At 42.9% G+C, this 15,409-nt stretch overlaps 1 protein-coding gene across 9 annotated transcripts in view; it reads right to left on the bottom strand.

Annotated features, from left to right (window-relative positions):
- Positions 1 to 11: 11 nt before the first annotated feature.
- rimbp2b (RIMS binding protein 2b) overlaps positions 12 to 15,409 on the bottom strand; it is a 91,342-nt gene continuing 75,944 nt past the window's right edge. The window contains exons 19-32 of one of the 9 annotated variants that reach the window (XM_055050485.1): positions 15,095 to 15,256; positions 13,004 to 13,783; positions 10,991 to 11,099; positions 10,788 to 10,832; positions 10,413 to 10,538; positions 8,876 to 9,057; positions 8,066 to 8,234; positions 7,862 to 7,924; positions 7,205 to 7,308; positions 6,761 to 6,787; positions 6,143 to 6,214; positions 4,791 to 4,925; positions 3,833 to 3,877; positions 12 to 2,271 (exon numbers count right to left, since the gene is read on the bottom strand). In XM_055050485.1, coding sequence (XP_054906460.1) covers positions 3,851 to 3,877; positions 4,791 to 4,925; positions 6,143 to 6,214; positions 6,761 to 6,787; positions 7,205 to 7,308; positions 7,862 to 7,924; positions 8,066 to 8,234; positions 8,876 to 9,057; positions 10,413 to 10,538; positions 10,788 to 10,832; positions 10,991 to 11,099; positions 13,004 to 13,783; positions 15,095 to 15,256 — 2,001 coding nt within the window. In that variant the 3' untranslated portion in view covers positions 12 to 2,271; positions 3,833 to 3,850. Of the gene's footprint in view, positions 3,878 to 4,790; positions 4,926 to 6,142; positions 6,215 to 6,760; positions 6,788 to 7,204; positions 7,309 to 7,861; positions 7,925 to 8,065; positions 8,235 to 8,875; positions 9,058 to 10,412; positions 10,539 to 10,787; positions 10,833 to 10,990; positions 11,100 to 13,003; positions 13,784 to 15,094; positions 15,257 to 15,409 lie in introns of all 9 variants that reach the window. The other 8 variants (XM_055050488.1, XM_055050486.1, XM_055050487.1 and 5 more) reach the window with 8 other exon arrangements.

Genomic DNA, 15,409 nt, shown 5'->3' with positions numbered 1-15,409 from the left:
AAACACAAGCATTTAAAAATATTAAATTTATTTATCTTTTTAAAAAAGATTGCACATGCACACCCACACAATAATTTGTAACCATCAGTATAGGCTGATCATTTCTTCTCAGAAAGCTAGCACACGATTGCAGACATAATATGCTCTTAAAGACACCATGGGGAAAGCTTGCACTGTCTGATAAGAAATTTAAATGTACAAAAAAGGCAGTTTGAAAATCAAGTATAAACATTTAAAAACAATTTTACAAATGGACAAAGTACAAAAAGAGTTGCAGTCACTCAAATAAAAGCAATGTCTGGAAGTGGTCCATAAAGAGGAACGGGTGATCATCAGTTTGCTGCAGATTATCATGGCTGCTTGGCCGAAAATTGTAAGAAAGAATGTTTTGCATACATTCTTTTTTTTTTCCTTTTTTTGGCAGTTTAACTCTTGTATGTAGAAAACAGGGTCAACTTTAAATGTGCTGGATGAAATGGGAGGAAACGGTACGAGGAGATGGGAGGAGACGGACTGATCAGCTCATGCACAAAGTCTGGACGTCTGCACAATCCTGTTTGGGCAGCTCGGATAATACATTGGCTTTCAATTCTTCGTACATTCACTACATTAAGGTGTAGATATCTGAATATATATTGACATACAGTACTTGTATCTTGCAGCAATGGAATTTGAGACAGACAACAGGCATCATTGACAGACTGGTGTGAAAGAACACAGTTGGAGAGATGGGAAGGGCAGCATAGAGGTAGCCTTGTGTCTCATAGTTTACTGCTGTTGAGTAACTAAAACGTACAGTCCAACGGTTGCATGCAGAAAATCAGCTGCTGCACAACGATGTTAGTGCTAATATTTAAAAAAAAAAAAACCTAAGAGTTTGTCAAACTAATCCTATTATTTTGCACTGCATCAATATGGTGGCACAACTTCACTCTAATCTAGAATTTGCTATGAAGGGAGGATTTTTTTTTAGTTGTAGTTTTAAACGACAATATGGGAATCTGACAGCGCTGTAGAAAACAGGACTCACCCTGCATATCAAGTTAGGAATAACATCTGCTCGACATATCACTAACCATTGTGCGATTATAAGGCAAATACATGGAGGTTTCATCAACGGGTTTTTACTGCAGAGGCCCTGTAGTAGATACAGAATGTGCTTGTTTTCTAAGTCTGTGGGGGAGAAGAGGCATGCCACTGCCACAGCTGTTGAAATGGAGCAGAAGAGAGACTTTCTTTTTTTTTTCCCTTCTGCTGATTTGTCCGTATGCCGGGTGCCCCAACTTCGAACAACGAGCCCGACACCTTTTCATGTGTGCTCTGCAGGGGGGAGTCAGGAGGGAATGTGCTGAAGTAAAAAGCACGTAAACCTCATGTTTCAACTGGCTGCTCTCTTCCAGCTCCGATCCACACGCTCCACGTGTTGCGTTTAAGTCAATAAGAACTCCAAGCTGTGATTTTAGCCCTCGTTTTTCTTCATGACATTCTGCTTTCTGAATGCAGACACAACGCTGACCTGTGTGACCTTTTTTTCTTTTTTTCAATTTTTTTGTATAAAATGCAAGGCTTTGCGCGTGTGCAGAGCGCTCAGGGCTCCGTCCTCGCAACCAGCCGGAGACGTGGAGGTACGCAACACAGCACAATATGTCTTCCAACATTTGAGGTCATGGGCCCATAATATGAAATGCGGCATTGAAAATATGGAGTTTGAACCCATAACAAAATACAAATAGTCTAAAACATAACAGATGTAAAAGAATAAAACATTTGCTAAGCTCGCAAATGCCACCTGTGCACCGTTTTTCCTTTGTTTTTGTTTTACAATATAAGTGGATGCCTCTATTTCCAAAATTTATCGTACAGTGCCGAGTCTTTGTAATACTTTCTTCCCTTTGGAGAGCAGTCCCCTTTTCTTTTTGGAGGAGCATATGTCCATAGGGGCCCTGAAGGGACTGCCGGGCCCCACGGTGGCGGGGCCAGAGTCGAGGATGTGTGGACGCACTGTGGGAGAGGGCGCTCTTCTGTGCGGACCCGATTTGTCCGAAGGAACCTAATGGAAGACCCGCAAGGGACAGTTGAGGGTGTTAAAAAGCCAACCGTCTCTCACACCACAGTCACTACTCCCCCCACCTTCTCTTCAGTCCTTTCTGTCTCTGCAGGGCCACCATACAGCTCTTAAGTCTACCTCCCTGGACGCTGCGCTGTGCACTTGGACAAACGTCCCCCTCCCCCCCCCCCCCTTCTGCCAGGTGAGATTTATTGTCGATGTCGCTATAGAAACACAGCACAATTTGAGGATGGAGTTAACTAACGTTCACATAAAGGTGAGATTTTCTCAAAAAAAAAAGAAGAAAAAAATGAAAGAAAAAACTATGAAAGAACAAACAGATTTACATTTTGGGGCATATTGATATCACATTCACTTTCTTGCCTCTTAAATATAAATATATACTGGTACAACTGAGATACAAAGATACTACTAGTCACCATTACTGTTCTGTAATCATGAGCTAAAAGCCTCTTTTCAATTGCGCTTCAGAAGAGGAAACGTTCGTCGAGGCGAACTCCAATTTGCAGTGCAGTAAATAGAAATGAATGAAACTTCTGGTTCTGTTGATCGGACGCCTTTTTGCCACAAAAAGGCATTTTAACGTCCAGTGTTATTCCTCAGCAACAGCGGTTTCGCTATGATTTGACGTCAGTTTATTTTTCTTCATAAAAAATGCAAAAATATGGAAATTCTGAAAAAATAAAAAAATAAATGAACACGATTTCCAGAGTTCTTTTCTTATTTCATTACCTTTCCTTAGGTAGACGTGTATTCAATTACAAGTGGGTTCAGACGCCAAAAGCAAATTAGTCGAGATTTATTGCGTTGCATATAGATAGAAGCCACGTCTCTGAAGCAGAAGCTCAATTCATCGCCGTCGGTTTTATGATTTGCAGAATTTGAGCGACGGACTTTTGCAAAACAAGACAAAACGCCACGTCGGAAAATAATGTTGTGGTTTATTTTATGAGATTTTTTGCTCATCTCTAAAAGAGTATCTGCATAATGTGTCAAAAAAAAAAAAGCTATTGAATCTGAGAACGTGTCTAACGCTGCATGTTGGTCAAAGTGTTCATCAAACAGTATAGCTGCTTTGGCTGTGGAGTCCTTTAAGGACAAGCGGCTCCTGTGTGTGTAATTTCCTACGGACAAGAATGCACCGAAAACAGAGAGGCCTTCCACTTTGAACAGAAACGTGCATTTCAAGTAAATCAGAGAAAAGACTATTTGTTTTTAGACGCTTCCAGAACTTTGCTTCCACAAAAAAAATAAAATAAAATTAAAAAATAAAATGTTTGATTTTTATCAGGACAAGTTTTACTTAGGTCTTGTATTCTACCTTACTGCACTGTCAGAAGTCAAATTATTTGCTGTTCTTTTAATCCCAACTTTTTCTCTTTTTTTTTTTTGCCATTGTTTACAGTGCAATTGTGCAAGAATGGCCTTTCAGCATATCATGAGTTACAGCAGGAGACTTTTTTTTTTTTTTTTTTTTGCAGGAGACGGACATTGTAATGTACAACACTCAGAGAAACAACTGAAGATACCACACTCCTTGTCTAATGCGTTGGCGAGGGTAAGTATGCCCGTGTAAAAGAAAAAAAAGCAATTTTTGTTTGTTTGTTTTGGTGAAGCGAAGATGTCCGCTGAACCATCCGGGAACGGTACAAGTCCAGAAAAGAATGAAGGCCGCACGTGGTCCGTACCAGGAACTAAGCATACCCCAGTCATCTGCGTTAGATGAGGAGAACGTAACCTTGGTATCCTCAGTTGCTCACTTACGTGACGGAAACAGAGCCGTTAAGGTGTGAAATGAACACTCTTCTTCTGTTTTGCCAAGCAGGTGAAGAAAAGAAGTAAAAAACAAAAAGTATATATGGTGATGGCATTTCGATAGTCAGCACTACGAAAATGGCAAGGTACAACATGTGGAAAGAAATATCTAATGACACCTATAAATATTGGAACAGTTGCATCGTTTGTTAAACACAAAGAAATCAACGTCACAATTTTTACATTTAGCAAATAATTACGTCTGAAATGATCCTCTTGTCTGGTAACATAAGCTAAGTGACCTTTGCTCGCTACTTTACAAGAAAGCAATTTACAAAACAAGGCATTCAGGAGTAGATACAAAAAGTCGTACTATGCTAGAGTTGAAACCTTTTCTTTATAAAATGTTCGAGGGGGGTCATGCATCTGGACTATTATACCATGCTGAGCTACAGACCACATAGATCATCTTTCAGTACAACAAAACTATTTACTCTAATAGAAATCAATCAGGTCAAACACAGAATATATTCATAAAGCATCTGGTAGAATGTTACACGGGCGTGTGCAAAAAAAAAAAAAGGGTTGGCTGTCGTCTTTTTTCCGAGACACGGGTAAAAAGTCACAGGAGGGGAGTGTGTGTCTGTTGGGCTCGCTCTCTCTGAGAATGCTTTATGAATACAGTATTTCCATTGATCACACAATGCACACCCTTTCACGGTAGTAAAAAATGAAAAATAAAAGTACCTCTGTAAAGTTTACTCTTTTGTTGTTGTTGTCTTTTTTCTTTTTTTTTCCTCATAGACTTTAAACATCTATTTATTTACAGTATAATGCTCTGAAGTGAGAAATCCCTTTTTTAACCAATGAGAGACGCACACTCACAGACAGGGAACTGAAGGAGATAGAGGGAACAGAAAAGAGTAAATGGATGACAGAGGGGCTAGTACTGCGAAGGAGCATGTACCCTTTTGGTCTTTATCCTCGCCGGAGTGTCCTGGGGATACCGAGATGGGGAGTCAGTGAGAAAAACGTCTACATCATCAGGCACTTCTTCTAGAAAGTTGGAAGGAACAAGCCCCTTGTGTCCATTGAGCTCGCCCTGCGGAGCACACAGCAGCGGTTAGACGGCGGCCGCCCGGAACGCCGGCCTCCGCGACCGTTTGCGCATTTCTGACGCGGTGACTTTAAAGGGAGCTTAAAAGGCGAGATGGGAAACGGCTGCGGATGTAATTCAAAATTTATATACAACAAGATGTGGAATCGGAGCTCTCGTACTGTCAGTTGTTTTTGCTCTGTGGTGAAAGAAACGGCAAAGACTCAAAACAGAGAAAATGTTTTCCGACAACAGCAGACACAAAATAAAATAAAGTGCCGCAAATGATGGAGCGTGTTTTTTCGTGTCATGAACCATAAAGGGGGGGGAAAAACAAAGCCAACCCAAAATGACAACTTTTTTTTGCACATCATACGAATTATTCAACGACTTTCTCTGGACTATATTTTACTAATGAAAACCTTTTTAAATATAGACTGTTGGTTTTAACACGTGAAATAAGTTAATCACCTCTAAACCGGATTCACGGAATGAGGAAAAGTGCCCAAAGTTTATTTTGTGTTGCTTTTTAATAAAATCAGCGTTTTTCCAGGACTGTGAATGGTCAGCCTGTTATTTTGTCAGCAAAGAGATTCCCTGATATTGTGTTTTATTTGCTCCAGTTCATAGATTCTTGAGTTTAACAATGTGGCTCAATTTTTTTGTTCTTCTTATTTTCACTTTAACACAACATGTGAACATCTTTTCATAAGTCACCTGATCAGGTTGAGTTTCTACATTTAGTCAAAACTATTTACCTTTTTTTTTTTTTTTGTAGCAACTACTAATTTAAATTGTTTGAATATTTGTGCTAATATTGGTTTCCTCTCATTCAATTAGATCATTAGGAAATTGGCCTTAATGTGGTTAATTGGGAAAAATTACTTTATTAATGTAAAAAAAAAAAATATGCAAAAGTTATTCACTTGTTTAAATGTCTCAGGAGACAGCATCTAAATGAATCATCCTTCAGAACGGATTGATCAATTATTGGACTGGCTTTATATTAAAACAACCCACTGCTACACATCACAGCGGTCACCATGGCGACTCGAGAGCTGTATTTTCACCAAGACGCTGACTTAGCGATGAAATTTTCAATAAATCTAAAACAAAAACTCTAGCAGTCTAGAAGAAAATTGTAGACATCAATTTGTGTGTGTGTGTGTTTTTTTGTTGTTGTTGTTTTTGACAGCAAGGCGTTAAAATTATGAAGTACTTACATAATAAAAACCATCTTCATCTATTTCACCAAAAACTGTGATTACATCGCCGGCACAGAAAGTCAGCTCAGCCTGTCGGGGAAAAAGAAGAAACTTTGAGATAGCGTCGACCTTTTGCTCCTCACACTGACAGCAGACGCCGGGGTTTTTTTTTTTGTTGTTGTTCTAAGACGCTCAGAGAAACAGCAAGTCTACTGGGGTTCGATGAGTTTGAAATGTTGTGCTTCCTTCTCCAAATCAATGTGATGCATCTTAAAGTTTGTCAATTCAGCCTCAGTGAATGGACCACTGCACGTGTGCAAATGCATCAGATGTTGGAACTTGAAGACAGGATCGCAAACAGGCTTTTGTCGGACCTGGCCGACGGGACCACACAGACCAAACACGTCTCAGATAAAGTACATAAGAGAAAGATCCACACAAAAGAGCAAACCGAAGGAGATGCATGAAGGGATGGAGGGAGGGGCGGGGGGTAATTATGATCAACAAGGACCTGTCATAAACTCTTTGTAGTTCAACAATCAAGGGAGGAAACACACACACACACACACACACACACACACACACACACACACACACACAGTAGATGGTAGCGTACCCTCATCAACCCTCACTCACCTCCTCATTCAGTCTGCTGCCTTCATACTGAGTCGGTGGCAGCGCCAATAGAAAGGTGAGAGTGAGTGAAACCAAGAGGGAGGGGCCAAATGAAACAGCATGGGAAAAGTATTTTCAATACCCAAAGTACAACTACAGAGGTCAACGCCTGGGTCAGCTGTGAACGTACGCTCTGTCTGTCAGAAAACACATGTAGCAGCGTAGCCGTTCGTCATCAGCCAGGGAGGAGTACGGTTACATTTATCTGCTTTTATATGCAAAGAAGCCCAACAAAGAGACATAAACATGACATTCTCTAACATATTTGTCTTGAAGTTGTGAACTAAAACATGCAAATAAAATGACACTTTCTCATTTCCTGTACGTCTCCCCCTCCCACACTCTGCTTTTCATGTCGAACAGAAGAAGTTTTTAAAAAGCCGTGATGTTCTAGAAGATGGCTACCTCGACGTCAACGTTCGGGGAGCTCTCTCGGGGGTCGTAGTCGTACAGGGCCACCATCCTCCGTGTCGACATCGGATACTGACGGCCGCTCCGTCGGTTTCTTTCTGTGGAGAACAAGAGTGAGAAAATGTAAAGGTTTCGCTTTTGGGGACGTCGACGCTTCTCCCACTCTGGTGTGATATATGTTTTCACTGAATCACCGCTGAGCTGCCTCCCCCTCGCTTCTTTAAAAATTGCTTCTAAGAAAATAGATCAGGTTGTTGAATAATGCAATATATTTAGTCCTGCTATTCATGACATACCTGCCAAATGAAGGATATGCTAGCCCTCTTGTCTGATGTATGAATTTTTTCATACTTTTAAGCCGTGCAAAAGAATACAGTTTTGACATAAAACACACAAAGGTCTGTGCACTGCAAAAAGTTTTAATAAATGGAAGCAACACAGGTGCCAAAAAAAAAACTATGCTTCTTTGTTTTTATATATATCCAAAAAGAAGCAAACTACATTAAAGGAAACAACATCACATGATCAGGTGAAATATTAGTCAGCAGCAGTGTGAAGCAGCCAATATAGGAGGAATTTAATGATTGGAAACAGAAAGGAGAGGGGGAAGTAGCACAGAAGAGGCAGAGGAGTGTCTCAGTGCGCACAAACCTCTTTTGGACTTTCTGGACCTGCGATTTATTGAACGTCCATCTTTAAAACGGTCGCAGTTCACTTCACAGGAAAGAAGAAAATTATACTTAGGTTGGAATAACAGAGGAAATAAAAGGCGGCTCGGTCAGTAAAAGGCGAGCTGGCAGCAGCGTCGAGTCGGCCAGATAGCAGCGGAGCACAGAAAACCAACATCGATCTCACCTAACTTTTCCACAGGTGTGTTCAGTGGAAGGAAGCCCTGTTTGAGGAGCTGGTCCATCATTTCATCGTCTTCTGTTTGGATCTCAGAGACCATGTTGCAGGGGATCAACCCCGCACGACCTCTGATCTCCGCCCTGTAGAATCCGTCCGTATCTTTATTGCCAAATACCTACATAAAACAGATTTGTTTGGAAGGTGGCATTAAAAAGAAGAGGTAACACAGAGAAGTCGGTGCGGATAAAGCGCCTATCTACAGCAGTAAAATCTTTGAATTCTTCAACCTAATAATTTGCGATATTAAAAGTTCATTTGTTGCAGTGATCTAGTGGTGATTAAAACAGGAAATGGTGCTTTGGAGGAAAAAAATATGATCTGCTCCGACTTTGGTCTTGATAATACACAGTGGTCCAACACCAGCAGAGGTCATGGCTCCTTAAATCATCACAGGTTGTGGAAACTTCACAATGGACACTGAGAAACTTGGGTCTCTTCTCATTCTACAACCTGGGCCTTGATTTCTACAACTTAGGACCCTCGATAAATAGTCTGATCCCAGTGCCAGGTGGGACTGACCCGCCGATTCCGACATTGGCCGATACTGATTTTTTTTAAAACTTTTGCCGAGGCAAATAAGATCGGTGGCCGATCACCAATCTCCCAAATTAAGGAAATCGGCGTCAATTCATTATGCACTTATCCAATACTAACACGCAAAAAAACTATCGAATTTCACAAGAAAACGTTGAAACGTAAAGCCTCATCAAATCACAAAAACAAGTTTGATCAACATGTGGAGAATGAAGCCGCTACCTTAATGATCTGGCCCTCCTTGAACGGCAGCTCCTCGTCGGCGGCGTCCGGGTTGGGAGACATGGACAAAGGGTCGTAGTCGAACAGAGCCACAAACACTCTGGTCAGGTCCTCCGATTCGGACTCCTCGAAATAATCCGGGGATTGGCGTCCCCGGCCGTGCCTGCGTCCGCCGTAGCCGTCTGAAACACAGAGGAGGCCTCTGCTGCTACTACCAGCCTTATACAGCCGCACGGGCTGCAGAGGCAACGAGAGCAGGACATATGTCTTTGTGGCTGACGGGGAGGGGGGGGACGGGGACAGGGTAATGAGACGTGTGAAGAAAGAGCCAGAGGTCGAATGCCGTAATGAAGCTTTTATTCGTTTCCATTTGGAATAATTAAACCCCTGTTGTGTTCAGACACTTACAGATAACTACTTTCAAGAAAGGAAAAAAAAAAGAAAAGCAAAAAACACATCAAGGTTCTTGGTTCACACATCTTCGCTTGCTGGTGTGTCAGTAACCAAAACACCACAAAGCACGCTTACAGCACAAACACACAGAAAACAAGCAGTTTTTTTTCGGGGTGCAAGGGAATGGACACATCAAGACACCAGTAACACTGCAGTTCTGTTCATTGCTGTTTCACTGCCTTATCTCACAGAGGCTGATCGACATGCACGCTTTTTTTTTTTTTTTTTTTACTGGGACTACATGTAACAGAAGGAGCATTCCTGTGCCACATGCAGGCATGATGTAAAGCACATAGGCCACGTCTAAAAGCAACATGCAGCAGAGGACAGGCGGCAGGATGTGGCGTGCTCTGGTGGGAGGTAAAATAAAATCGAAGGCCCCGGTGGTTCCTGGCAACGCAGATATCAGGGACAGTGAGGGGGGAAGGGATGAACCTGATATCAGTTTTTTCAAGCAGTTCATGGGTCACCATGTTAAATGTTTCAATGGCAGGTTGGAAGTCTGACTAACTCGTAACTTTGAAAACTGAGGTTTGAAAACGTGTGGGAGATGCCAAATGGTCTTTGTGTTTAGATGGCAGCGGCGTTAATGGATGCACAATTGAGTTTGTCGAAGCAATTCATTCAGTACCGGCTTTCCTTCTCACTGTTTTGTAAAAGGGGAGCAAAGGGGGGGAAGGTCATGCAAAATGAACACAAGAAGCTATCTGCTCCCCTATAATGGTGGGGGGAGAAGGAAAAGGTGATGGCTGCTGTAGAGGGGAGGAGGAGGTACACTGTCTTATGGTGGAGAGTTGCTTTGTTATGGAAGGTGAAAGAGGAGTTGGCGTGTTAGGGTTCGTGGGGATTACAGGTGCAGGGGCACAAACAGGAAAGGGATTGTCATTCTCCAGCAAAGGGAAAAAAGTAGCCAATCTTTCCCAGTTAGCTTTATTCAGCTAAGCTATGCTAACACAGCAGCTAACTGTCCTGCACAGAATAAAGGCCATTATGACACCACTGCTTGTTTCCGTTAGGGATTCTTGGCCTTGTCTGGCAAATGTTATGGTGAGTTGCCATCTTGAGGAGAAGCTGCACCACATACCATATTGATCGTCTGAGGACAAAGATCGCCATATCCTGCGCCGAGCTACACTGCCATAGTAAACATCCTCCTTGACGGGTGAGAGGTTCCCCTCACTCCCCTCACTGTTACTGTCCATGGTGATCTCTACAGAAGACACCAATCACAACGTTATGATCAGAGATCCCCCCACTCACACACTCCGCTCAGAACCACGGCCCATTCACTCATGCTGAGACAGTAGGATGACGAAGGTTTTCACTCTGGAGTCTACGGGTGTAAAACAGCAATGTTTGCGTTGAGGGCAGATGGGGTGGTCATGTGAACATGTTAACCCACAAAAAAGGGGGGGGAGAAAAAAGAAAAACAAGGCTTAGAGAGTGTGTCTGCCATAACCTCTCGTGTGAACGTTTGGTGAACCCGGCTCATGAGGATGGACTTCTACGGGGCGCGCAAACACACAACAAAAACAAAGGGTCTGTATGTTGTTAAAGCTCTACGGGGGAGATGATCTGCTGGGGGACGGGGGGGACACATGGTATAACTACAAACATCAGTCGCCCTGCAGGTGGAGATCCTTATGTGATGACCTCACTAACCAATGGATGGGATGGGTCGTCGCTGCGGAGGGGTGCCGATGTGAACCGGCCTCCGCCCTGAGTGGTCCTGGCGGTCGGGGCTTCCGTGTGACGGTGAGTTCCCAATAATCTTAGGACACAAAAAATAAAGAAATAAGGTATCAGAATTGTACAACAATATCAAGACAACAAAACATTCAAAATAACTAAGAACAATTCCACAATCTCTTTAAAACAAACAAAAAAACCAAACAAGCTAAAAAAAAAACCCATAAGAGCAAATGATGTGTCTTCCATTTGTCCTTAGGGAGGTAAAAATCATAACAAAATGACAAAGAAATCCATTAACCCAACATTAAAACAATTAAAGCAAGCAAAACCCCAAACACAAGGATGTGGACTTCAAATTCAGTTAGGGTTAAATGTGAAGCTAAAGACCATTAATTTGGTTTGTTTTGTTCTGTGCATGTCATCTTCTCGATGAGAAAATTAAGCAAATGACTGAGAAAAAAAAAACAGGTTGGAATGATACAGATGAGAGAAATAAAAGCGACACTGACTGACAAATGAATAAAGACGTTGTCACAAAAATCACAACATGGGATATATGAGAAAGTTATGAGGATTGTTTTTGCTTAACTGAACAACGTAAAAGACACAAGCATGAGGTAGAGATGCACCGACAAACTGGAGACTGATTGGAATTGAGCAATTTAGAGCTTGACCAGCCGTGACCGGTGAACGGAGCTTCGGAAAGTCAAATGTCCCACCGTTTTTCAATCGTGAACACACCATTTCCGAGCCCAACAGTCACTGACCACACTGAGTAGGGCTAGCCGTTTGGTGTCAGAGGATGAACAGAGATGCAAGGACGTCTCCAAAAGGAAACTAGCATTTGAGCGAAAGTAACAAGAATTTGTGGTCATTTCTGGTCGAGAGAGAAAGAGAGCCACACTTTAAGATAACAGGAAGCCAGGAAAGTGACTCTTTTTTTCTCCTTTTGATCTTTTGACTTCTGCAAAGGAACAAAATCACTTCTGATGGAGAGGTAAAAGTGTTGACGATACTCAAGCACCTGTTTGAGTGATGCTAACAAGCTAACTATGTTATTCACTGATGCCAGGTGTTAAACATGGTTTGAAATGTAAACTAAAATTTATATACACACACACCTATATATATATATATATATATATATATATATATATATATATATATATATATATATATATATATATATATATATATATATATATATCATTATTATATGGAAAGGTAACATTAAAATTCGTAATAAAATTGTCATTTTTTTTTAAATCGCAGAAAGCTACCATTGTAACAAGGGTGTATACAGTTTTAAGAGATTTCATAAGTAGAAATCAGAACTGGTTAGTACCAGCAGGTCAAACTTTTACAAAAAAACCAGAGAAAGTATTGGTTGTCAAATTCTGACGGGTGCATCTCTAGGAAGAGATGATTTTTATGGACTGAAAATTAAATCCTGCAGGAAACATAATCCTTGACAAAGCCTCCCCCCCCCCCATGTAGAAATGAAGGGCGAGAGATGCTGACATAAAACTCCAGACAAAAGATGGAGCGCTATGGCTGCAGCTCTCGTGAGAGAGACGAAAACAGCAACATATGAAGGCGGCAGCTGGCAGAGAGAAGGCACAGGCAAGCAAGAAAAGGCATGAGCAGCACGTCCCCCATGCACTGCACAGAGACCTTCCTTCAAATGGAGCCTTTCCCCGCAAAGACATGAGGAATCAAAACCTAAAATGGCCTTTAGGTAATTAAAAACGCTACTCCAAAATCAGCTGACGTTCTGAATACAAACAAAGTAATTCACACAAAACAGGAAATCAAATAAGACCAACCATGAAACATGACATCTCGTTTAGAAATCAAAAACAAGAAGGCAAACTCAAACAAAAAAAAGATAAAGAAAAAGGGGGGAGCTTACATAAAATAAAATTAAAAAGAAAGGTTGCAGCTTGCTGATAGAAAATACAGCAGAAATTCTGATTCACACACCAGCGGCTGGTCCCGGTTGAGCCTGGACAGAGACTGGGTCCTAGCCTCCCTGTGGGGGCTGTAATAGACCCTGTCCAGCTCGTTCAGCCTGCCCTCGCTCAGGGCTCCTTCCCTGGAGAAGTTTCGTGGCCCGACCTCCCGACCAGACCCCATGTGCTCCCTGTTCCTAAAGTCGCCCGTGTGTACCGATTTGGCTGCAGGCACCGGGGCGTCTGAGAACTCCTCCTCTACGCTGCACTGACGGGTCAGAGTTCGTTTACGGCCCATTGCCAGAGCCCGCCTCTCTACCGGGCCCTCGCAGTGGATGATGCGCACAGGCCCCCGAATGGGGCTCCCGTGGGTGTAATACCCGAGGTGACCCCGTCCCAGGGACCCCTCTTCCTCGCTGCCGCAGTCCAAGCCGCTGTCGGGGCTCTTGGTGTTCTGCCGGTTGGGTCGTCCGTAGCTGCGGTCGTCCACATTGTAGCCGTAGCGGCCGTCGGTGAAGCGAGGGGAGGAGCGCTGGCGCTGCAGACGGCTGTTCTTGCCCGGGGTGAGGTGGTCGCGCACGTGGTGGCCCTCCTGGGGGTACATCCTCCGTTGAGTCTGCGGCGTTCCCGGCCGCCCGCCCTCCTCGAAGCTCAGATGCTGGCCCATGCTGTCCAGGCTGTCCGACTCCTCCTCGGCCACCTCCGGGATGCTGTGGAGACGCTTGCTGCGGAGCGACCTCTGCTTCACCACTTCCCTCTGGAGATCCCAACAGTCTCTCTCTTCAGCTAAGTCCTGACGCTTGTAATATGCCTAAGTCATGACCAGGAGGTAACGTTCCACGATTTTATAGTTCATTCAAGGTTTCGATTCAAAAGGTTCAGTTTATTTATTAATTTTGTTTTGATTTGTTTTTTGGGGTTTTTTTTGCGATGGGTTGGGGGAGTTTGAAAGTTTTTCGAAGGTTTTAGAACAGGCAGGAAACAACATAGTATGTGAATAGAACAAATGGGGGGGAAAAGACAAAATAAAGACAGAATTAGTTATTTGTGGCAATGTAGAAACACATGCAGTCTCATTCCGTGAAGAGGAAATGGCATGCTCTGAACAGGAATCTGTGGAGACTCGAAGATGGAGCAACGTCTTAAAAGAACAACACGGACGTGGACAACGTGAAACAGTGGAAAGAAGTCAGGACCACGGATCAGAGACAAACGAGAAGATGAATGTGGTTGCGAAATGAAATATACAAATATTTTTTTAGACGGAAAATAATCATCTCGTTTATCGGCTCCTAGTTCTGGAGCAATATTTACAGAGAAATTCGAAAATAAAGGTATTTAATGAGAATGAACAATGGGACAAAACTTAATTGCAGATTAGGATGGCAGAATGAGACACGGTACTGGTGCTCTGACTGGAAAAGAAACCAGATCTCAATATTTTTGAGTTCCCGTAGCAGTAAAAGTAAAGACTGCTCAGCTTAAAGCTTTCAGTTGCTGAAGTGACTCTGACTCTCATGGCTTAATGTTCTTATCATGATGACAGACTGTGCATCCACACACTCACAGACTGGATGAAGAGACAGGATCGGACGGCAGCAATGGATACGCTGAAGTTAGACATCCAGACACAATGGACGCAAACAAAAGTGAAAATTTCCATTTAAGTAATCACTTAAATGAGATTCCTGTATGCGCTCGATATGCCATGACCGTGATACAGTTCAGTACATCATAGTTTGCACTGGTGTCTCATAACTTCAGCATTTCACTGTATTACTTTCAGAGGCTCCTGGGTGCATTACCAACAGCTTCACGGGGCGTCGCAAACCATAAAAAGCATGTGCTTTTAGTTCACTCTCATCTACTTCTCGCATGCATGTTTTGTTTTTTCTGCATTTATGTTTGCAAAGCCATCTCCATGAGATCAGCCTGGGATGAATGAAGCAGGACAGGAGAGAGAAGGTGTGTCGCCGCAGGCAGGGCTGATTCTAGGCATGAAGAGGACAGCCGGGCAAAGTCACCGACTGCACTGATGCAACGCAGGCGATGGATCCACAGCTCCCTAAAAAAACACTGTTCAACGTCTGACCACGGCATGTGTGTGCAGTCAAATGTGTACCTTAAGGGTGCTGTGAGAGTTGATGCTGCGCCTGCGACCCTCCTCCAGCTGCATCTCGGAGTAAAGATCCTCCTCGTCCTCCTCCATTATGTCCGACAGGTCCGAGCCCCGGCTGCTCTCGGTGTGGTACTCCTCACTGTGGCTGTAGTGATGATGGTGGTGCTAGACAAACCAAACATAAATAAATAAAAGGAGAAAAGTGTCAAGCTTTTACTTTCAGTGACATACAAATATTTTGCAAGAACTATGTGCTGAGATTTCACTCTTGGAACCTTTAAGCCATTGTCGAATTTTCATTTTATCGTGACTTTAAGT

Source organism: Poeciliopsis prolifica, unplaced genomic scaffold (assembly GCF_027474105.1).
Source record: "Poeciliopsis prolifica strain line A6 unplaced genomic scaffold, Auburn_PproV2 SCAFFOLD031, whole genome shotgun sequence".
NCBI lineage: Eukaryota > Metazoa > Chordata > Actinopteri > Cyprinodontiformes > Poeciliidae > Poeciliopsis > Poeciliopsis prolifica.
Note: the sequence above shows the minus strand (reverse complement) of the source record. Positions and strands in the feature narration are given on the sequence as shown.